The 24,095-nt window shown below is 40.6% G+C and overlaps 1 protein-coding gene across 2 annotated transcripts in view; it reads left to right on the forward strand.

Moving 5' to 3' along the window:
- Positions 1-12,254, forward strand: part of crmp1.L (collapsin response mediator protein 1 L homeolog) — a 48,731-nt gene extending 36,477 nt beyond the window's left edge. For both annotated transcript variants that reach the window (NM_001095903.1, XM_018249845.2), the window contains 8 exon segments: positions 1,239-1,307; positions 3,044-3,164; positions 3,971-4,127; positions 4,637-4,778; positions 7,052-7,222; positions 9,572-9,751; positions 10,689-10,857; positions 11,297-12,254. In NM_001095903.1, coding sequence (NP_001089372.2) covers positions 1,239-1,307; positions 3,044-3,164; positions 3,971-4,127; positions 4,637-4,778; positions 7,052-7,222; positions 9,572-9,751; positions 10,689-10,857; positions 11,297-11,388 — 1,101 coding nt within the window. In that variant the 3' untranslated portion in view covers positions 11,389-12,254.
- Positions 12,255-24,095: the final 11,841 nt, after the last annotated feature.

Raw genomic sequence — 24,095 nt, forward strand, 5'->3', positions numbered from 1 at the left:
TGGTATATCTCTTTGACTGTACAGTTATAGGTATGGACCAGCAGGTGGCGCTGTTACAGATTTCATTATATTGCCAGTTAATAAAAACTCCAATTGTTCTAAAACTGAAAAAATTAAACAACTAATGTAAATAGCAAACGTGCTTTGAAAAGCACCATGAGAAATGTATTTTACACTATATTTAAGGTTTACTTTTGCTTTAATACAGAGCAAGGTACAGAGTGCAGCGATTCCCCAGAGTGCTTTATAGATGAGTACTAAGTTCCAGTACACAATGGCCCAAACAGCCCCCCACACCCACTAAATAGTGACTATGACATCTTATAGCAGCCCCTCTGGCAATGCCAGAAACCCCACAAAATGTCAATCCGAGCCTGTTTTTACTAAGGGCTCTTACAGACGAGCGTTCTTACCTGCGCTCCCCTGCGTTCCGTTTTTCTGCGTTCAGCCGCAGGTGAGCGCAGGAATAGACGCATTACATTTTTTCCAATGGGGCTGTACTCACACAGGCGCGTGTAGGCGCCGAATGCAGGAAAAATGCAGCATGTTGCGTCTCAACCTGCGTTCGGCGCCTACACGCGCCTGTGTGAGTACAGCCCCATTGGAAAAAATGTAATGCGTCTATTTCTGCGCTCACCTGCGGCTGAACGCAGAAAAACGGAACGCAGGGGAGTGCAGGTAAGAACGCTCGTTTGTAAGAGCCCTAAGGCTGGGGCATATATAAATCACACCTGTGTTCGTTAAAGGTATGGAATGAACAATACAATAAAGGAAACTTCGCTGTATTATCATTGTTGCTTTTTGTCGTTTTTTTTTTTTTTTAAATATGTTCTGCAAAATAGCATTTTTTGTATGCAGTGTTCTTGCCTTCAGTCATGGCCTCGGCTATACAGACTTTCTTCAATTTTATTCAAGAACACAGGAAGGTCCTGCTGCTGTGGCTGAAGCCAGGAAGGGTTTCCTGGGGTTGACAGCAGGGTTCTGAAATATAACATAACATCATTTTAAATGATTAAATATAATATACAACAATAACAAAAAATACAATACTGTGACTGAGGTTTGTTTACATCAGTCTGTGATTCCTTGCTTTTTCTGTAAATAGGAAAATAAATGCAAATGATCGGTTGTAATGGATCAATGCACTGCTTCCGTGATTGTTATATGGAAGGTGTGTTTGTGTTCTGTCATATTTAAATACACAGAATAATACCGCATTCCTTTACCCTCTTCAACAGGAACAAAAGCGGATATTGGAAATGGGAATAACTGGCCCAGAAGGACACGCTCTAAGCCGGCCGGAGGAGGTACTTGTTATGTATAAACAAATATCACTGTTGAGTTGCGTAACTGGAGAGGAAGCCGACCTTGCAGTCTCTAATTACACCACTGTCACTGTTATTGCTGTTCAACACCTCATTGGTAGAATATATATTTCCTTGTGGTGATAGTATTACTAAACTATGAGACACAAACTGATGAAGAGGATTCATTTGCCTTGTTTATAAGAAAGGTGCATTTCCTTTTCTTACATGAGCAGGAGGCACAGGTATTGACCTGCTCTTCATCTATGGAAACAGCCTAATACTCTCTGTCTTATCACTGGACCCAGTCATATACTAAGGGGCAGATGTATCAAGGGTCGAATTTCGAGGGGTTAAATCCCTCGAAATTCGACTGGGGAATAGAATCGAATAGGCAATTCTGGCGAATTTACCCGCTGGCGAATAGTCGAATGGGCGAATATTCGTCCGGCGAATAGTCGCACGATGGAATATTGGATCGAAGGATTTTGATTCGATCGAATGATCGATCGAATGCCTTTTTATTCGATCAAAAACGTAGAAAACAAGCCTATGGGACTTTCCCATAGGCTTTTAAAGCAATTCGGTAGGTTTTAGGTTGCGAAGTAGGCAGTCGAAGTATTTTTAAAAGAGATAGTACTTTGACTATCGAATGGGCGAATAGTCGCAGCGTTTTTGCGCTCGATCTATTCTAATCATTCTATTCAGACGAATGTACGCCAATGCGATAGTCGAGGAGCACAAAAAACTACTCGCAATTCGAGTATTTTTCCCTCTATTCATTCACCCGAGCTCGGTGAATGTGCCCCCAAGGGTTAGTTCACACGAGGAGATTCGGGCGACTAATCGCCTCGTCTTCTGAGCGACAAACTGCCTCAGCGTGTTTTCACACAGGCAACTTCGGGCGACTATGGAAAACGCACTGCCACGTGTGCATTAGCGCAGGTGACTTTTCATTATAGTCTATGGGAAAACACGCTGAGGCAGTTCAGGGAGATTGTTGCTCAGAAGACGAGGCGATTAGTCACCAGGCGACAAAATCTCCCCAAATCTCCTCGTGTGGCCTAACCCTAAATGTATTTTGTACACAGATTTCCACCGTTTGATTTATTTAGGATCGAGATGTAGGGCGATACAGTGACAGGCCTTTGCACATTGCTATTGGCATTAGCTACATGCTGGTCCCCGATCAACATGTTAAAATAAACCGTTAATTGTTTAATGAATGTGGGGAACCTATGGGGAACCTCCTAGAACCTATTGGGAGTCATTTGGTGGACTTTGAAAAATCAAAGTTTTTTTTTTTAAATACTTCGATTCGAATTTGATCGAATACGATCTGAATTTGAATCGAACAATCGAATATAGCCTATTCACCCAAAGTTAAAAAATATGATTTTTTTAAATAAATTTTGGATGGTAATTTTTTATTAGAAATTCGAGGTGATGGGAGTTTAAATAAACTCCCATCACTTCGAAATTCGACCATTGAAAAAATCTGCCCCGGAAACCGCATATTTTCATGAAGAAGTAGAAGTAGTAGGTTTTTGCAATATTAAGTGATTGAAGTATTTTGACTTGAACCTCACAGATCTCGATTGAAAGGTATTTCTATAAATCCTGTCCGATTTTTACATGGGTGACAAAAAATACCGTGTGACTTTACCCTATCAGACATGACTTATGTCTTATGCGGTTTGTATTTCATGGCAAAAATATTTTCTTTGTTTTCTTCCCAGCTTGAAGCGGAGGCAGTTTTCCGAGCCATAACCATAGCTAGTAGAATTAATTGCCCCGTGTACATAACCAAAGTGATGAGTAAAAGCGCTTCCGATGTGATCGCACAAGCCAGGAAAAAAGGTATTGCCATTGACTAGCCCTATGCTCAATCTGGTGGCCACCATGAACATTGTCACATCACTGTCATTGATTTCATTAGTTCATTTTTTGCTTTCATAAATGTAAGGGCTGTGTCTAGTAATGGCAGGGATCATGGGTTCCTTTATGAAAACCACAACGAATTCCCCAAATTTCTGATTAGAAACAAAAATTAGAAAATGAAATAAGAAAATGAGAAAGAATTGAGCTGGATTTTAAAATCCATATGTTGAACAATAATAAATGAATGAGAAACAGGTGAAAATGGTTAACAATATCTGTTTATTGTTACTGTAGAAGTCTGAATGTTATTTATTTGGAATATGAAACTGCACATATATTTACATGCTATAAAACAGTCAACTTGCTTTACTGTAAAATTTCAATAAAAAGAACAAAAAAGAAAAAAAAAAAGAAATTGAGCAAGGTGCATGGGCTCTAACAGATAAGTGTATGAGGATAGTAATGCTTATAATGCTTCGGCAGGAGCGTATTCGCTGCGAATTTCCGCGTTTAGCCGCTGGTGAGTAAATTAGCGAAACTCCCGCGCAAATTCGGTGGCGTCAAAAATTTTTGAACACGCATAGGCAAAGTTGCTCGCGTCAAAAACATTACACTTCAACACTATTCGGACGCCCATTGACTTTAACGCCGGTGTAAAAATTGACATGAGCGTCAATTTTTGATTTTCCCAAATTTTTTGGCGAATCGAAAACTGGAGAAATTTGCCCATCACTACTTATAAGTTATGAGTTCCAGCTGATCTTGACCCAGTGTTTTTCCCGCAGGTGCTTTAGTGTTTGGAGAGCCAATCACAGCAAGTTTAGGGACGGACGGTACCCACTACTGGAGCAAAAACTGGGCCAAAGCTGCGGCCTTTGTCACGTCACCTCCTTTAAGCCCAGACCCCACCACGCCGGATTACTTGAACTCGCTTTTAGCTTGGTAAGAGTTACTGGTGTCACATTAGCTGCTTCGCCTCGTTGCATTCCGATACTGATACTCCTAATGGCAGCATTCTGAATTGAACTACAATTGTGTAATTCGTTTTAAAAATCTGACACTTCCTGATGCGGGGTTTGCTTTCTGCTCTGTAGTGTGTCGAGATGGGGTGGCACTTTCTCTGTGCTCAGTTCTGTCTGGCCGGTACATCCTTCTGTCTTTCAGTTTTCATATCTGATGCACATGAACAAGTCCCAACCCCGTGACACACTATAGAGCAGAAAGCACAATGCGTATGTCAGCTCTGTGGCCGAGGAGTTCACCAGTGAGGGAGATTTGTCCCTATATGTGATGATGTGTATTCCATTTTTTTTAGCATTGTATGAAAATGAAGAAGAATATTGGAATTTTAACCAATAATAAATAGTGATTATTATCATGTCTGAATGTGGGTGTCTATATGCAAATATATACAATATATCTTAACAATATCCTATATTTTTTCCTCTTAGTGGGGACCTGCAGGTTACGGGCAGCGGACACTGCTCTTACAGCACGGCCCAAAAAGCTATAGGAAAAGATAATTTTACTCTGATTCCAGAAGGAGTCAATGGAATTGAGGAACGGATGTCGATTGTGTGGGACAAAGCTGTGGTAAGTTTCATCTGGATTTGCAAAAATTGGAAGATGAAGGGAAAGTATTTAATCAGATTCTCCCTCCTACGTTAACTTCCTATATAATGAATTCTTTCCTTAAAAAACAAGCAGCAATAAGGGAGGAGGAAGGTGCAAATTATACACGAATATTGACGAATATTTACCTTTAAGTTAACTTTTAGTATGTTATAGGGATCCACTATTTTGGATTTGGCTGAACCCCCGAATCCTTCGTGAAAGATTCGGCCGAATACCAAACCGAATCTGAATCCTAATTTGCATATGCAAATTAAAGGTGGGAAGGGGAAAACATTTTTTACTTCCTTGTTTTGTGACAAAAAGTGACGCAATTTCCCTCCCAGCCCCTAATTTGCATATGCAAATTAGGATTTGGATTTGGTTCAACCGGGCGAATCTGAATCCTGCTGAAAAAGGCCAAATCCTGGATTCGGTGCATCCATAGTATGTTATAAAATTATTAATTCTAAGCATTTTTTCAATTGGTCTTCATTACTTAATTTTTATAGTTTTTTTTATTATTTGCCTATATCTTTTGACTCTTACCAGCTTTTAAACGGGGTCGCTGACCCGATCTAAAAAACAAATGCTCTGTAAGGCTACAAATGTATTGTTATTGCTACTTTTTATTACTCCTCTTTCTATTCAGGCCCTCGGCTATTTATATTCCAGTCTCTTATTTAATATATGGTTATATATGGTTGCTATGGTATTTTGGACCATAGCAACCAGATTGCTGAAACTGCAAACCTGAGAGCTGCTGAATAAAAAGCTAAATAAATCAAAAAACACAAATATTAGAAATAGAAAACCAATTTCAAATTGTCTCAGGATATCATTCTCTACATATTAAAAGTTAACTCAAATGTAAACAACCCCTTTAAGATAAAATCGTGCTTTCCAAGTGAAAGAGTAGAAGAAAAAGATATTCAGTATTTTTCTGGCGCCCCACTGATGCCCTTTTTTACCACTTTTCAGTGCAATGAAGAGATTTAAAAAAATAGTTTAGTTATACTATATAGCCTGGCATTATTTAAGGGAATATTAACCCTTGAAAATTCTAATTTAAAATTGCTCTTCCGAGCACTTTTGCAATTTAATTTTTTTTCTAGTTTTCAAGATATTAGCAGTTTTGACATTGCTGATATGATGAATTTGTGCCATGTGTTCAGGTTTGGCTGACCTGCCATAGTCAACAGAAAATGTATTTAATGAGCTGAGGAATGTCTTGTGATGAACAGAGAAGAGTTATCTGACTTCACTCTGGTTAGTCTTAAGTCTAGCAACATCACAAGACTTTCCTCAGCTTGCAAATTTAATTTTCTGCCACTGTGGCTGAATGGCTGAACTGAACAGCAGGTTGTTTCACATTGATTAAATTAGCAGCGTAACAACTAGGGATGCACTGAATCCACTATTTGGGATTCGGCCGATTCCTTCGGGAAAGATTCAGCTGAATACTGAACCGAATCCAAATCCCAGGGGCCGATTCACTAAATTCGAGTAAAGGATTCGAAGTAAAAAAACTTTGAAGTATTTTTTGGGCTACTTCGACCATCGAATGGACTACTTCGACCTTCGACTACGACTTCGAATCGAAGGATTCAAAGTAAAAATCGTTCGACTATTCGACCATTCGATAGTCGAAGTACTGTCTCTTTAAAAAAAACTTCGACCCCCTAGTTCGGCAGATAAAAGCTACCGAAGTCAATGTTAGCCTATGGGGAAGGTCCCCATAGGCTTGCCTAAGTTTTTTTGATCGAAGGATATTCCTTCGATCGTTGGATTTAAATCCTTCGAATCGTTAGATTCAAAGGATTTAATCGTTCGATCTCAGAATTTGCACTAAATCCTTCGATCCTCGATATTCGAAGTCGAAGGATTTCAATTCCTAGTCGAATATCGAGGGTTAATTAACCCTCGATATTCGACCCATAGTGAATCAGCCCCCTAATGTAAATAAGAATCGGAAAAGGAAAAAGTGGAAAAAAAAATTATATTTCTTGTTTTGTGATGAAAAGTCACATGATGTCCCTACCCGCCCAAAATTATATATGGAAATTTGCATTAGGATTTGGCCAGGCACAAGAAAATGTAAATGAAATGTAAATTGCAAAAATAATAGAAGCCCTCTGAGCAATTTTATATTCATGGGGTTTAAATTTCCTATAAGTTTACCGGCCACGTCAAAGACAGTTTAATTGATTAACCCTCACGCCTCAAAATTTACAGCTTTCATTTTTTTTTTCAAGGCAACTGGTAAAATGGATGAGAACCAGTTTGTTGCAGTCACTAGTACAAATGCTGCCAAAATATTTAACCTGTACCCAAGAAAAGGTCGAATTGCAGTTGGTTCAGATGCTGATGTGGTTATTTGGGATCCAGACAAGATTAAGACAGTCTCTGCAAAAACGCACAAATCTGTAAGTAAATACACCTTTATTTGCATAACAGCATTAGGGATCTTACACGTACTTTGAAAATGAACTGCCTGAAGGAAAAACTGACCAAACATGATAACCAGGCCATAAATGATGGGAAGGTTAAGCTTTGGCCGACTTGGCCAGCCAGAGGCCTTTGCAGACCTTTTGGTTATGGAAATTAATCACTGACCAATAGTTACCTTGATCAATGGGATTTAAAGGAGAACTAAAAATCAACATGGCTAAAAATGCCATGTTTCATATACTGAACTTATTGCACCAGCCTAAAGTTTCAGCTTGTCAATAGCAGCAATGATCCAGGACTTCAAACTTGTCACAGGGGGTCACCATCTTGGAAAGTGTCTGTGACACGCACATGCTCAGTGGGCTCTGAGCAGCTGTTGAGAAGCTAAGCTTAGGGCTCGTCACTAATTATCCAGCAGAAAATTAGGTTCCCCTGTAATATAAGCTGATGCTACAGGGCTGATTATTAAATTCTGATGCTAATTGCACTGGTTCTGTGCTGCCATGTAGTAATTATCTGTATTAATTACTAATCAGCCTTATATTGTGACATTTCTATTCTATGTGTACTGTATATTGTGAGTGGGTCCCTAAGCTCAGTAAGTGACAGCAGCACAGAGCATGTGCAGTGAATCAGCAGAGAAGAAGATGGGGAGCTCCTGATGGTATTTTTAGTAGTACCATTTTGACCTCGTGTAAGACAAAACTCAGTAAAGGAAAACCTTTAGTAATAGTCAGGCAATTTATTCAGTACAACATACTATAACAGTTTTGTCTGGGTAAGCTGTTGGAGTAACACACGGAATGTCACCCAAGGACTCACCAAAGACACACCTCTTGGTCCAAGCGTTATATAGCTTTCAGAAGGCATTTACCGTAATTGTGACAAGGGGTACACAGAAATACCATGGTCTGGCAAGGAGACTTACTGACATATACATTTATACATTCCTGTAAGATGTGCAGTTTTGCAACATAAGAGTTTTCTGGTCCCAAATGCCTGAGCTGATGTCTACTAATTTTAGACAGGATGGCGAAATCAGCTATTTAAGCAACACTTCTGCAGAAGGGCATAAGAGACATGCTGACACTCTGGAATCTAAATAACAGAGGGGAGATCATTTATTACTATGGACTAGTATCAATTATATGAGTGACCATTGTCCACAGTTGACCATTTGCCCTTATAGTCCACCCTTGCTTGGACCTTTAGTGTTATTGAATCATAGAGGGCGGGGGGGTAATAGATATCAACCCTCTGACACTGGCCATTCGTCCATCAAAGGAAATAGACCTTTCCAGATATAGAGATATAAAAAATATAAACACTACTGGGGCATCTTTGGAGACACAGATCGTTACTGCTAAAAGGCTGTGGTTGCCGTGGGCTGGAACAGAAGCACAAAACATCATGTACAACATTTCTTGCGACTTTTTTAGTTAGGCTTTAGTTCTCCTTTATGCCTTACCTGGTTGATATCAGAACAAGGCCCAGTCATATATATGTTAATAACTGTGATGCTTTAGGGTTGAACCCTACGGGTGATTTACCTGCATACCTTCCATTCCAATGCAATGAGACTACTCACAGGCCTCATGTTGGATGCTTGAAAGTAATAAAAATGACGCGCGTAGAAGCTGATTGCATCTGACACGACTGTCGGATGCGAATGCTGCATGTTGCGTCTTCATGCGACAGTCGCGTCGGATGCAATCAGCTTCCACGTGCGACATTTGTATTACATTACATTAGATTCAGCGCATCCGACATGAAGCCTGTGAGTAGTCTTATCGCATCGGAACAGAAGGTATCGCAGGTAAAATCGCCCGTGGAGTTCTACCCTAAGAGGCACATTTATCAAGGGTCGAATTTCAAATTCATGTGAGTTTTTTTACACTTCCCTAAACTCCCATAAATTCGAACCGAAATTTATTATTAAAATAGCTTTGGACGAATAGCTTTTGGACCCGAAAACGTGAATTGAATTTGAAAAAAAAAACTTGAATGTCTGCAAACATCTCCAAATTGAACCTCTCCCGTTGAGTTAAATAGCAATTCAGCAGATTTTAGGTGTTAAACAGTCAAATTCGAATTCTTAAAAGGCCAGAGTATGATAAATCTCAAAAAATTCGAAAAATATGAATTTGAATTTTCACTTTGACCCTTGATAAATCTGCCTTTTAATCTTGTAGCCTTCACACCAGAGCTGGTGACCTAACAGGGAGACTATTATAAGCAATAGTCTGAGATAGACTGAGATACCAAACCTGTAAAGTTCTAGTGCAGGCTAGAGGCTCATAAATTGTCTTCTTTGTGGCTCTCAGGCTGTAGAATACAACATCTTTGAAGGCATGGAGTATCGTGGCGCTCCCCTGGTGGTTATAAGCCAAGGAAAGATGGTCTATGAAGATGGAAACCTGCATGTTAACCAGGGCATGGGGCGGTTCATACCTCGGAAACCATTCCCTGAATATATTTACCAGCGCATCAAAATCAGGAACAAGGTTTGTTCAATATGTACAATCTCCAAAATTGGTGTGGATGATGGATGAAAGGGGGTTGGCTCTCTGTGCAATGTATATTTCTTAAATAGGTTGAATGGCTAGCTTCCTAATGATGCATAATGGATGGCCATATTATGCTTTATTCATATGGGGGAACATTTACCTTGCTCGAATGAAGGAATAGAATAAAAAAAACCTTCGAATATCGAATGTTTTTTTTGGCTACTTCGACCGATTCGAACTAAAAATCGTATGAATATTTGACCATTTGATAGTCGAAGTACTGTCTCTTTAAAAAAAACTTCGACCCCCTACTTCGCCACCTAAAATCTACCGGGGTGCAATCTTAGCCTATGGGGAAGGTCCCCAAGGTCCTATGTTTTTTTGGTTGTAGAAAAATCAATCGATCGATGGATTAAAATCCTTTGAATCGTTCGGTCAAACTAATTGCAGTCAATCTTTCGACTTCGATATTCGACCATATGTAAATCTGCCCCTTGGTGTTGACATATTCTTCTCCGCTCTGTTGAGATGACACATCATTCACTTCAGTCCTTGCCCCAGTGGAGATTACAACCAAAGTCCTTGTCACATTCACACACAGTAGGGTCAGTTTTATCAGGAGCAAATAACCTGTATGTTTTTGGAGTGTGGGAGAAAAACAGAGGAGGAGGAAACCCATAGCCACAGGGAGAACATACTGACTACTTTCACAGAATCCCAGCACTAGGTGATATGTGAACAAGGCCCAACTGACTAACAGTTCTAAGCAATGTACCACTATGCAATGGATAGCATCATATCTAGTGGTTAGAATTGCTGCTGTGCAATTCTGAATGTGTTTTGTATTATTTATCTCTCTGTTATTAAGAGGATATGGAATGATTATTTGTGCATGAGCTGAATTTGCCCATTTATCAGAAGACATGTTTTTTAGGTGGCAGGATTAGAACCGGTGTCACGTGGGATGTACGATGGGCCTGTGTATGAAGTTCCAGCTCCTCCTCCCAAGTACGTAACTCCAGCTCCATCGGCCAAATCCTCACCTTCCAAAACTCAGCCTCCTCCAATCAGGAACCTTCACCAGTCCAACTTCAGTTTATCAGGTATGTGGATAAGATGTCAACGTCTCAGAGGTTAAAGTCATTGTTGTGATGTTTTAGAGGCCATTAGAAAAGACAGGGCTCAGTTGATCAGTCAATGAGCAGCGTTTCTGCTCTGCACCCATTGCATTCATGTCTACAGGACTGGATTTGTGGAAAGGCCACCAAGGCCCGGGCCTAGGGTGGCAGAATTTTAGGGGACGGCATGTTACCCAACCACACCCAAATTGGTTCAGAAACACTGGGGATGCGGGGGAGACACAGTCGTTTTTTACATTTCCCGTACACCAATCCCCGTTGCTTTGGTTCCAATGATGAAAATTTGCACGAATAAAGGGGAGGGGACAGGGGCAACGAACAGCAGTGGGCCTAGGGGCGCCCGCTATGTAAATCCAGCCCTCATCCCGTCTTCTCCTCTTCTAACATTTCGCTCATATTGCAGGTGCACAAAAAGACGATATCAACCCTCGCCGCACAGGGCATCGTATTGTTGCTCCACCTGGTGGTCGTTCAAACATCACAAGCCTTGGTTGATGGATCTGCCTCAAGACAACAAAAGAATCTCACCACTGGAACATTGTTCCTATCTGTGTCAGTGTTATTGAGCCCTCACATTTTTGGTACTACTGAACATGGTCTGTTTTGTATAGAAAGGGATGGTCGTTGTGTGGTTAAATGCTTGGAACTATTTTCTCCCACCTCCCCTTCCCTCACACTTGTGCATAGTCATCCCATCACCTCGGGCATCAGATCCGTCTCCAACACATTGCACCAAAATGTGACGGCGACCCCTCTGACGCCCTCACTGGCGAAAGCATGGAAACGCCCATTACTGTTGTAGAGTAGAGACTTCAGCTTTGTCTTTGTGACTCATGATAGTCCATTTGCACCATTTAGATGTCTTTGGGTGAGCAGTGCATGGCCTTCTGTTATTTATTTCTTCTCCGTAGGTCTGTGATTGAGTTTCCATTGAAGCCAACAAGCTGTCCTAGACACGATGCCAAGGCCCAAGTTTGCCACGATAACTAAGAAATGTGAACAATATTATGTATAGTGTAGAATGCTAAATGTATCATGTCTCATTTCCATTAGCCAGAAGACTTTCGTAGAAGCCACAGCTCATGTGAGCCGACCCATCTCATTGTACAGTTAATGTATTCTTATCATTGTAAACCAATTCCAATCACAGATTCGTACAACACTTTTTGTTTTCGCCGGGCAACCAAATAGTCTTGCTCGTGCAGCGTTTTGATACGGTCGGTACAGATTGATTTTTAAGTTTTTTTTGTACAAAGTTTTCCTTTGTATTCACATGCATTTTTACTTACGGTTCTGTATGAAGTTCTAGATGTGACTCGATGAATGACTTCAACGCTTGTGAAATAAATAACACAGAATAACTTATTTTTACTCTCTCTTCTATCAGGTTCATATATACACACACACACATATATATATAAATACATAGATAGATAGATATAAATTGCACCGATTTATCTAATTGCATCATATATTAGCACAGGCAAGAGCAGGCCTTAGCAGTTCTAGTTTGGCTGATATATCAAATATAAAACAATGCAAGATTCTGTATGCGACTCAATGTGGTGCTCAGTTTGGCTGATGACTGACCAATGAGATCTGTGGTCCATCTCACCCTGGAACTCACCCAGGAACTGAACTTGGCAAGACCCATAATCTGGCCTTGAACCCTGCCTGGAGTCTTAAATTAAAGCCAAAAATGGCAAGATGACATCAGCACCCACGCAGCCGCTATAATGGTGAGTGGCACAGCCTTACAGAATAAAGCTAAAATAATTGTCAACAGTATCAGGCAGAAAAGTCCAAGCATTCTATAATTTCTCAATATTTTGTTATAATACACAAAAGCTATGTAAATGATATCCTTATAAACGGTGAGTCGTGATGTCATTTGTGTCACATGACTCACTAAAACGTGTGTATTATAATAAATAAAGTATCCCCTGTTGCAAAATATGAGGATATTAGAAGTTACCTCGGAGTTCCATGACCTTCGGCCTGGTGTTTTTATATGGTCATGAAACTCCTCGGTAACTCATAATATCCTTATATTTTACAAGAGGGGGTACTTTATTCACTATATATTGGACTATTAATCTGTATGGTTGAGTGGAAAGCTGCCATCCTGAATGGTCAATTCTAGAAACTCTTGTTTCTAAAATTTACACAATGAATCGTGTTTTTAAGCAGATAATGAATAGAAATGGTTATAGTTAGTAAAATTGCGACAACACCCATATCTTATAGCTATGCCAGTTTCTAGTCTAGTTTAATAGACTACGGAACTTTATAACATACAGTTTTCACCGCAGCTTGTGCGTGCTTTTTCATCAGGGATGCGCCAAATCCAGGATTTCGTTCAGTATTCAGTTGAATTTCAGTGCTTTTTGCAGGGAGCGGATATCAGTGTGAAAATGCATACTCGCCTGTTTCTGCACCAAAGTCCCTCTGTGTTTCTGGGCCAGAGTCGGACTGGGGGGCTCAGGGTCCACCGGGCCTGCAGCCTTAGGGGCCACCAACACCTTCCCCCGGGCCCCCGAGCAGCAAAGTCCTCCCTGCAACCCCCCCCCCCCCCAAGCACGTGCACATACATGTTTCCAGCCCCTCAGCATTAGGAAGGTCACGGAGGGAGATAAGGAGAAGGAGTTGCAGGGAGCAGGTCTGGGCCGGTGGGGCCTAAAAGAGTCAGGGCCCACCGGGATTTTTCTTAGTGTCCCGATATGACCCAGGCTGAACCAGTGACATTGGGTACATACAGAGTTGAGTGGCAGTTTCATGTCCTACTTTTACACACAAAAAACTGACCCATGTGGAAGTTACCTGAAAGACAAGTGACTTGGATAACTTTGTCAACAAATAATGCAATATATACATTTTTCTTAATTATGAAAACTAAACCACTATTTGGTTCAGTATTTGGCCAGATTCAATTCAGCAAGAAAAAGTTCTCTCACTGATTATCACATGGAGGAGAAAAACAAACATTTGTCCAAATCCAGTTCTACTTTTTTCCCCACAGACCGAGTTTTCACATGATAAACCTTCATTTAAGTTTTTCTGAATTGAATTGCATCTCAAATTGAATCTCGTCCATGAATTTTCACCTTTTTTTCACTGAATTGAATCTGGCCCAATGATAATTTGATGCCTCTGTATGTAAGCACAGATAACAGAAATGGCCACTGGAGAGCGCCGTTTGCCTTTAAATAAAGTGCATCCATAATGCCTGCAGCTGTATTTATTGTGCTGGAAATAGAGATCCCACCCAGTGGATCCCCTGATTTTGCATCACATTTAATGATCAGATTCTTTGTGCCTTGTCATGTTTTATCTGTGTCAGCAAACACCATTTATTCTTGTCATGTTTTTCTTCACTGGAGCATGATGTTACATGCCGTGGGTCAGAAAGTCCTGCAATACAAAAATGAAGCAACTAAATAGATTACACCAGGGTCGGACTGGGCTGGCGGGACACCAGGAAAAAGCCCAGTGGGCCCCGGCCATCATATTCCCCGCCTGCCAGATCCGCTCCCACCTGCCTGGAGATTTCTTCCCACACGAACGATAGAAGAAAATCACAGGTACACGCTGGTTGGTGCGAGGTGCAGGTGTGTTGCGACAACTGCCAAAGGGGGGCCCTGAAGTTGGCGGGGGGAGGGGGAGTTGGGGGCCCGGAGCCCCACACAATTAAACTGACTTTTAAGGATAATTAAACCTTTAAAATAAGTTAATGTAAAATCGATGTAATTTACATTCATTATACATCACATACATTTTTATTCCAAGATATTAAGGGGTACTGTTAAAGGACCAGTAACATCAAAAAAATTCATTAGAATACAACAAAAAAAAAGCACCAAGCACAAATTAAAATTTAAAATAGCAAAGCCTTTATTAAGAAATAACTTACATAAACTCTGCTTCCCCTCCTCTTCAGAAAAGGCGATAGGGCGAGCGTCCATCCTGCGTCGCTCGATTTCTCCTCCCTGGCTATTCTAGTGACAGCGTGTCCTCTGCCCGATCTCCTTCTCTTCTTCATCCTCCTCCCAGGAGCAGTAGCAGAAGGAAGGTGATTTCGGCGGGCTCCCCATTGCCTCCACATGAGGTGCACGAAGGTAAAGGATGGCAGTGCGTCCAGTGCGTCTCACAAGATCCATTCCAACAGCTCTTTTCCTTCATTGCGTTCACACTCTGCACGCAGCGCTACCCAGATCAGGTCAAATACACTGTGTAACACTTTTATTTCCTTTCTAGAGCACTAATGATTTAAATTGTTACAATTACGACTTTTTTGTTCCCCATGACCCAATGCTGGTAATTTGTAGCAAGTTACGGTTATCTTTGGCGCTTAGTATCATTTTGCTTCTCTCTTTGGAGTTACTGTGTCTGCTTACTGCAAAGGTATGTACGTGTTAGTATGCAGTGCATGAAAGTGCAGAGCAGACGGTGCAGTGACAGCAGGCTGTTGCAGGAGGTGGGGGACACTGGCAGGACATCACGGAGGGAGCCTGGGGACAGACAGGACTGCTGGGGAGACGCAATCACACTGGCCAGTCAGGGAAAGCGATTGTTTGCGGCCTGAGCTGGGTAGCGCCACCATCTGGCCAGCTACTGCTGCTGCTCCTGGGAGGAAGATGAAGAAGAGAAGAAGATCAGGCAGAGGACACGCTGTCACTAGAATAGCCAGGGAAGAGAAATCGAGCACCGCAGGAAGGATGGTCGCCCTGTCGCCTTTTCTGAAGAGGAGGGGAAGCAGAGTTTATGTAAGTTATTTCTTAATAAAGGCTTTGCTATTTTAAATTTGTTTTGGCGGTTTTTTTCGTTGTATTCCAACAAATTCTTTTGTAGAAATTTTTGATGTTACTGGTCCTTTAATATGAATGACTTTTGTTACAACAGCGCCACCTGCTGGTCAGTTTCCCACCAGTCTGACCAGCAAGTAGTCAAGGAAGTTGTCAGGAGAAAGAAAGAGGCTGCTCTGATGTTCTTTTGTTTAGGAAAGATTTGAGAAAGATTTTAATTTTTTTCCTAAGCAGAAGAACATCAGAGCAGTAGTGATGGGCGAATTTATTTGACTGGCGAAAATTTGCGGCAAATTCCCGCGATTCGCGGCCAGCGAATAAATTTGCCAAACTGCAGTGAAAATTTTGACAAAAACGGACGCTGGCGTCCAAAAAAAGGACATCGGCGTAAAAAATGAGACAACGGCGTCGTTTAACAAATTTTTTGCGTTTCACGAATTTCGTGGAAAATTCGCTCATTTTTCGACAAAGCGAAATGCCCCAAATTCTCCCATCACTACAGAGCAGCCTTTTTCTCTCTCCTGACAACTTCCTTGACTACTACTACAGGGTTCATTTACTATTGGAAGTTCCAGTGCAAAAATGGATGCAAACTGGGTCCATTTCAAAGCTATTCACAAAGGTAGTTGCATTAATATACATTGCGCCGTTGCTGCATTAGATGCAGAGTCCAGGAGCCCTGGAAACAACACCTGACTTCAGGATATGGAATGACAAAGGTACGATCTGTTGCACCTACACACGTGACTCACTGTTTCCAGCTCTGACACAATTTGTACCCACATTGACACAATCAAGCCGCTGCCCCAACCTTTGTAAATAAGCCCAAATGTGCAAATGCCTAAATCATAAAGAAGACAATAGTCAGTTTGTTACCTGGTTTCTCATTTTTTATGGACCCCTGGCCATCTCTTGGGTCAGGTATAGTGGGGCATTAATGCCTCCATATAGCCCCATCTCCATGATGATACTCAGGATGAATTATTCCCTTCCCTATTGCTCTTTATGGGTTCTTACAAGCACCTTATATCCTCCCAAAGTCTTGATCACCCCTGGGTCAATCTACAAGCCGCTCCCATCAATAAGAATTCCTCTGCTTAATTTCTCCACCACTTCACTGAATCGACTCATGCCTTTAACATGGCTGTATATAGACTTCTCCATATACGGATAAAGTTCTCTCACAGCATGAGCACAAAATATACCATAAAACTATTCTTCACTATCTCCCCTTGTACTGTACACAATTCAGTAGAAAATAGTGTGGCCCTTTAAAGGACCAGTAACATAATTTTTTGTTTTTTTAAATTCGTTAGTATAGAATGAAAAAAACCCCCACAAAGACAAATGAAACTTTTGAATCGCTAAGACTTTATTAAGAAATAACTTACCAAAACTCCGCTTGTGCTCCTCTTCAGAAAAGGCGATCCATCATGCGGCGCTCGATTTCTCCTCCCTGCTTTCCTTATAGGATAGCCAGGGAGGAGAAATCAAGCGCCGCATGCTGGATCTTCTTTTCTGAAGAGGAGCGCAAGTGGAGTTTCGTTAAGTTATTTCTTAATAAAGAATTAGCGATTTAAAAAATAAATAAAATTGATGTTACTGATCCTTTAAAGGGGTGGTTTACCTTTAAGTTAATTTTTAGTATGTTATACTGACTAATTCTAAGCAAATTTTCAATTTGTCTTCATTTTTTTTTATAGTTTTTGAATTATTTGCCTTCTTTTTCTGACCCTGTCCAGCTTTCAAATGGGGGTTCAGTGACCCCATCTAAAAACAAATGCTCTGTAAGGCTACAAATGTATTGTTAATACTACTTTTTATTCCTCATCTTTCTAGTCAGTCCCTCTCCTGTTTGTATTCCAGATTCAAATCAATGCATGATTGCTAGGGTAATGTGGACCCTAGCAACCAGATGGCAGAAATTGCAAACTGGAGAGCTGCTGAATAAAAAGTTAAATAACTCAAAAACCACAAATAATAAAAAATGAAAACCAATTGCAAATTGTCTCCGAATATCACTCTCTACATCATACTATTTGTTTTAAAAGTTACTTTAAAGGTAATACCGCACAAAACCCCAACTAGCGTTTCATTGGAATGGAAGAGAGGAAAGTTGCAATCACACACAAGATTAACCCTTTGCCTGCCAAGCACGTACGGCGTACGTGCTGGCAGGCAAATGCTCAGGCTGCCAAGAACGTACATTGTACGTTCTTTGGCAGCTGAGCGCTCTCTCTGCTTCGGCGGCTTTTGCCGCCTCCGCAGAGAGTGGGGAGAGAAGACAGCCCCCTAGGCAACGAGGCTGGGGGGCTGTCAAGTCGGATCTGCGACTCGATTGTCGCAGATCCGACTTCAAAGTAGCAGACGCATCGCATGGAGCGTCTGCTACTACACTCACCTTCTTCCTGCCTGCAGAGCCGCCCACGCACTTCCTGCTGCGCAGCAACTCTGCAGACACGCTGCCAGGACTCCTCCAAAGAAGACAGCGATTCTCCTGCTCCAAAAACGGTAAGTGCACGTTTTTTTACACACTTACCTGCACCTACACATACTTACAGTACATTTATGCATTTTAGTAAAGATTGGAATTTTTTTAAATTTTTTTTTTTTAATTTTAGCACACTTGGTCCCTTTTGTACAGTTATTTACAGTTATTTACACTTATTTACATGTATTTGCACACTCAGATAACTTTTATTAGTGCACAAATATGTATACACAAACAGGTGTTTTTTTTTTTTTTACGAATTCATTATACTGTTATCTTTTGTTTTTTTTGCCTAAAAACGTGTTATTTTGGCAGCGTGACTATTGGATAATCGATTTCGGCCACTAATTACGCTGTCAGAACAATTATTTTGTTATTTCATTGATTTACGCTATTTTTGTGGTTTTATTGCAATTTTATCCCTGCATTATTGTTCCCTATGTATCTTTAGTATCGTTTTGCTGTTTGGTGCTTTGGTATAGAAAGATAGATTTTACTTAGTTTGATCCGCCAAAATATGTGCTTTCCAAAAATATATGGGTTTCTGGGGGTCTTTTTACAGTTTGGGGGTCTTACGGCACATAACGCACAGTTAGGGTTCTCTTTTCTGCAGCTTAGTTGGCTAGCGTGAAAATTCATAGGCACGTTTTTCATTTGGGGTCCATACACAACACATACTTTGGTAAATCTATACATATTGGGCATCAAACTATTTATTAGACCTCTGACGTCCATATTTAGAGAGATTTTCTTTGTACGTAAAACATTGTGTCCGATAAATGCGGCAAACTGCAACATTTTTAGGCGATTTTCAGAAATGTTGTAAAAACCTATATGTTTAGAAAAGCTTTGCAGTTTGGTAGTTTCGTGTAGAAAGACGTCGTTATCTTTGTTGGAATCGGCAGAATGTGTACTTTCCAAAAATGTATGGTTTTGGGGGGTCATTGCTGTTAGGAGGGTCTTGAGGCAAATAATATGAAGTCAAGGGTCTATGTTCACAGAAGGCGAATCGGCAGCGGAGAAAACTCATATTCACTATTTTTATTTGGGGTCCGCACATGCCAGCTGCCTTGGTATATCTATGCATATTGGGCATCAAACTGTTCAGTAGACCCTTGGCATCAATATTTATGGTGTTTTACAATTGTATGTAAGAAATTGGGTGAGATAAATGCGGCCAATTGCAATATTTTTAGGCGATTTTCAGAAATGTAAAAACAGTTGCTTTTATCGCCAAATTTAGGAAAGGCTTGCGACTTGGTACTTTGGAGTACAAAGACATGCATACCCAATTTGGATTCGCAGGAATGTGTACTTTCCAAAAATATATGGTTTTATGGGGTGAACGCACTTTTTTCTACCTTTGCCCCCCCCAAAACAATGTAAATGTGTTGATTTTGCAGTACCTGAAATGACAGACCATATGGGGGTCTTTGTTTTGGGGCCCCTATACGCCACGTGCTTGGGTACACCTATACATATTGGGCATCAAACTGTTCAGAGGACCCCAGGCTTTCATATTTGGGGTGATTTGTCTTGATACCTAAAAGTATGCGGGTAATACAATGCTGCAGGGTCGAAATTTTGAAGTCATTTTTGGAAATGTCCCCAAAATCACCAAATTTAGGAATGGTTTGCGGCTTGGTACTTTGGAGTACAAAGACATGCATACCCAATTTAGATCCGTGGGAATGTGTACTTTCCGAAAATATATGGTTTTCTGGGGTGAACTTACTTTTTTCTACATTTGCCCCCCTCAAAACAATGTAAATGTGTTGATTTTGCAGTACCTGAAATGACAGACCATATGGGGGTCTTCGTTTTGGGGCCCCTATACGCCACGTGCTTGGGTACACCTATACATATTGGGCATCAAACTGTTCAGAGGACCCCAGGCTTTCATATTTGGGGTGATTTGTCTTGATACCTAAAAGTATGTGGGTAATACGATGCTGCAGGGTCGAAATTTTGAAGTCATTTTTGGAAATGTCCCCAAAATCACCAAATTTAGGAATGGTTTGCGGCTTGGTACTTTGTAGTAGAAAGACATGCATACCCAATTTAGATTCGTGGGAATGTGTACTTTCCGAAAATATATGGTTTTCTGGGGTGAACTTACTTTTTGCTACCTTTGCCCCCCCCAAAACGATGTAAATGTGTTGATTTTGCAGTACCTGAAATGACAGAACATACAAGGGGGGTCTTCCTTTTAGGGCCCCTATATGCCACGTGCTTGGGTACACCTATACATATTGGGCATCAAACTGTTCAGAGGACCCTAGGCTTTCATATTTGGGATGATTTCTCTTGATACCTAAAAGTATGTGGGTAATACGATGCTGCAGAGTAGATATTTTGAGGTGATTTTTGGAAATGTCACCTAAATCACCAAATTTAGGAATGATTTGCGGCTTGGTACTTTGGCGTAGAAAGACATGCATACCCAATTTGGATTCGTTGGAATGTGTACTTTCCGAAAATATATGGTTTTCTGGGGTGAACTTACTGTTTTCTACTTTTGCCCCCCCAAATCGATGTAAATGTGTTGATTTTGCAGTACCTGAAATGACAGACTATATGGGGGTCTTCATTTTAGGGCCCCTATATGCCACATGCTTGGGTACACCTATACATATTGGGCATCAAACTGTTCAGAGGACCCTAGGCTTTCATATTTGGGGTGATTTGTCTTGATACCTAAAAGTATGTGTGTAATACGATGCTGCAGGGTAGATATTTTGAGGTGGTTTTTGGAAATGTCACCTAAATCACCAAATTTAGGAATGATTTGCGGCTTGGTACTTTGGCGTAGAAAGACATGCATACCCAATTTGGATTCGTTGGAATGTGTACTTTCCGAAAAGATATGGTTTTCTGGGGTGAACTTACTGTTTTCTACTTTTGCCCCCCCCAAATCGATGTAAATGTGTTGATTTTGCAGTACCTGAAATGACAGACTATATGGGGGTCTTCCTTTTGGGGCCCCTGTATGCCACGTGCTTGGGTACACCTATACATATCGGGCATCAAACTGTTCAGAGGACCCTAGGCTTTCATATTTGGGGTGATTTGTCTTGATACCTAAAAGTATGTGGGTAATACGATGCTGCAGGGTAGATATTTTGAGGTGATTTTTGGAAATGTCACCTAAAGCACCAAATTTAGGAATGGTTTGCGGCTTGGTACTTTGGCGTAGAAAGACATGCATACCCAATTTGGATTCGTTGGAATGTGTACTTTCCGAAAATATATGGTTTTCTGGGGTGAACTTACTGTTTTCTACTTTTGCCCCCCCCCAAATCGATGTAAATGTGTTGATTTTGCAGTACCTGAAATGACAGACTATATGGGGGTCTTCATTTTAGGGCCCCTATATGCCACATGCTTGGGTACACCTATACATATTGGGCATCAAACTGTTCAGAGGACCCTAGGCTTTCATATTTGGGGTGATTTGTCTTGATACCTAAAAGTATGTGTGTAATACGATGCTGCAGGGTAGATATTTTGAGGTGGTTTTTGGAAATGTCACCTAAATCACCAAATTTAGGAATGATTTGCGGCTTGGTACTTTGGCGTAGAAAGACATGCATACCCAATTTGGATTCGTTGGAATGTGTACTTTCCGAAAATATATGGTTTTCTGGGGTGAACTTACTGTTTTCTACTTTTGCCCCCCCCAAATCGATGTAAATGTGTTGATTTTGCAGTACCTGAAATGACAGACTATATGGGGGTCTTCCTTTTGGGGCCCCTGTATGCCACGTGCTTGGGTACACCTATACATATCGGGCATCAAACTGTTCAGAGGACCCTAGGCTTTCATATTTGGGGTGATTTGTCTTGATACCTAAAAGTATGTGGGTAATACGATGCTGCAGGGTAGATATTTTGAGGTGATTTTTGGAAATGTCACCTAAAGCACCAAATTTAGACATGGTTTGCGGCTTGGTACTTTGGCGTAGAAAGACATGCATACCCAATTTGGATTCGTTGGAATGTGTACTTTCCGAAAATATATGGTTTTCTGGGGTGAACTTACTGTTTTCTACTTTTGCCCCCCCCTAACGATGTAAATGTGTTGATTTTGCAGTACCTGAAATGACAGACTATATGGGGGTCTTCCTTTTGGGGCCCCTGTATGCCACGTGCTTGGGTACACCTATACATATTGGGCATCAAACTGTTCAGAGGACCCTAGGCTTTCATATTTGGGGTGATTTCTCTTGATACCTAAAAGTATGTGGGTAATACGATGCTGCAGGGTAGATATTTTGAGGTGATTTTTGGAAATGTCACCAAAATCACCAAATTTAGGAATGATTTGCGGCTTGGTACTTTGGCGTAGAAAGACATGCATACCCAATTTGAATTCGTGGGAATGTGTACTTTCCGAAAATATATGGTTTTCTGGGGTGAACTTACTGTTTTCTACTTTTGCCCCCCCAAAACAATGTAAATGTGTTGATTTTGCAGTACCTGAAATGTCAGACTATATGGGGGTCTTCCTTTTAGGGCCCCTATATGCCACATGCTTGGGTACACCTATACATATTGGGCATCAAACTGTTCAGAGGACCCTAGGCTTTCATATTTGGGGTGATTTGTCTTGATACCTAAAAGTATGTGGGTAATACGATGCTGCAGAGTAGATATTTTGAGGTGATTTTTGGAAATGTCACCTAAATCACCAAATTTAGGAATGATTTGCGGCTTGGTACTTTGGAGTACAAAGACATGCATAACCAATTTAGATTCAGGGGAATGTGTACTTTCCGAAAATATATGGTTTTCTGGGGTGAACGTACTGTTTTCTACCTTTGCCGCCCCCCAAAACGATGTAAATGTGTTGATTTTGCAGTATCTGAAATTACAGAACAAACGGGGGGTCTTCCTTTTGGGGCCTCCTATGCCACGTGCTTGGGTACATCTATTCATATTGGGCATCAAACTGTTCAGTGGACCCAGGATTTTATATTTGGGGTGTTTTACATTGATACCTAATGATGTGTGGGAGATATGTTGCTGTAGAGTGGAAGCTTTGAGGTCATTTTTCAAAAAATTCACCAATTTCTATAAAACACTATAACTTTAGGAAACAATTGCAACTTGGTGGTTTGGAGTACAAAGATATTTCTACCCATTTTTGATTCACCAGAATCTGTTCTTTCTAGTAATGGGTAGTTTTCTTGGGTAAACCTACTGTTAGTGGAATGTTTGGCCTTGAAATCAAAAGTATGCCGTTTGGGGAGTGTTGCTTTGGAAATTTGGTTGTGTACTGCTTGTAGATTTTGAGCTATACAAGTGAGAAATCTCCATAAAACTATATATATTTGGTATTGTCGCGTTCAGGAGACATAGACCTTTCTAAATCAGCTGTGTTCTCGTACGTAAAATGAATGATGTTTCTGATATATGTGATTGTTCTTCGTGCAACATGATTTTTTTCATTTTATTTGACACTTAGAATCCAATATTTTTTTAGAGAAGTAGAATTACAACAAAATTCTTGCATATTGTGAAAGTTCAGGTTGTCCTGAAAAAAACAATATATTGTTTTCCTGGGTTAACTAAAAGACCACCCCAGGAAAGGCCCTTAAAGTGAAAGAGTGCAAAATATCTAAAAACTGCTTGGCAGTAGATGTTCGCATCTAGGACAAAACGGCTGGCAGGGAAAGGGTTAAGGAAGATTAGAATTTTATTGGAATATAGTAGTATATAAATAACATATACAGACCAGTATATAAAATAGAGTAGAAAGTTTTATAATTTCATAATATAAATTTATATCAAGGTTTTTATTCTTTACATGATATAAAATATAACTGCACTTGTACCAGTAAATTCCATCCTATATGAAAAACAAACGCCGAGCAGCTGGGTATCATGGTGAAGGCAAGGCACTGGGA

Source organism: Xenopus laevis, chromosome 1L, assembly GCF_017654675.1.
Source record: "Xenopus laevis strain J_2021 chromosome 1L, Xenopus_laevis_v10.1, whole genome shotgun sequence".
In the NCBI taxonomy this organism is placed as follows: Eukaryota; Metazoa; Chordata; class Amphibia; order Anura; family Pipidae; genus Xenopus; species Xenopus laevis.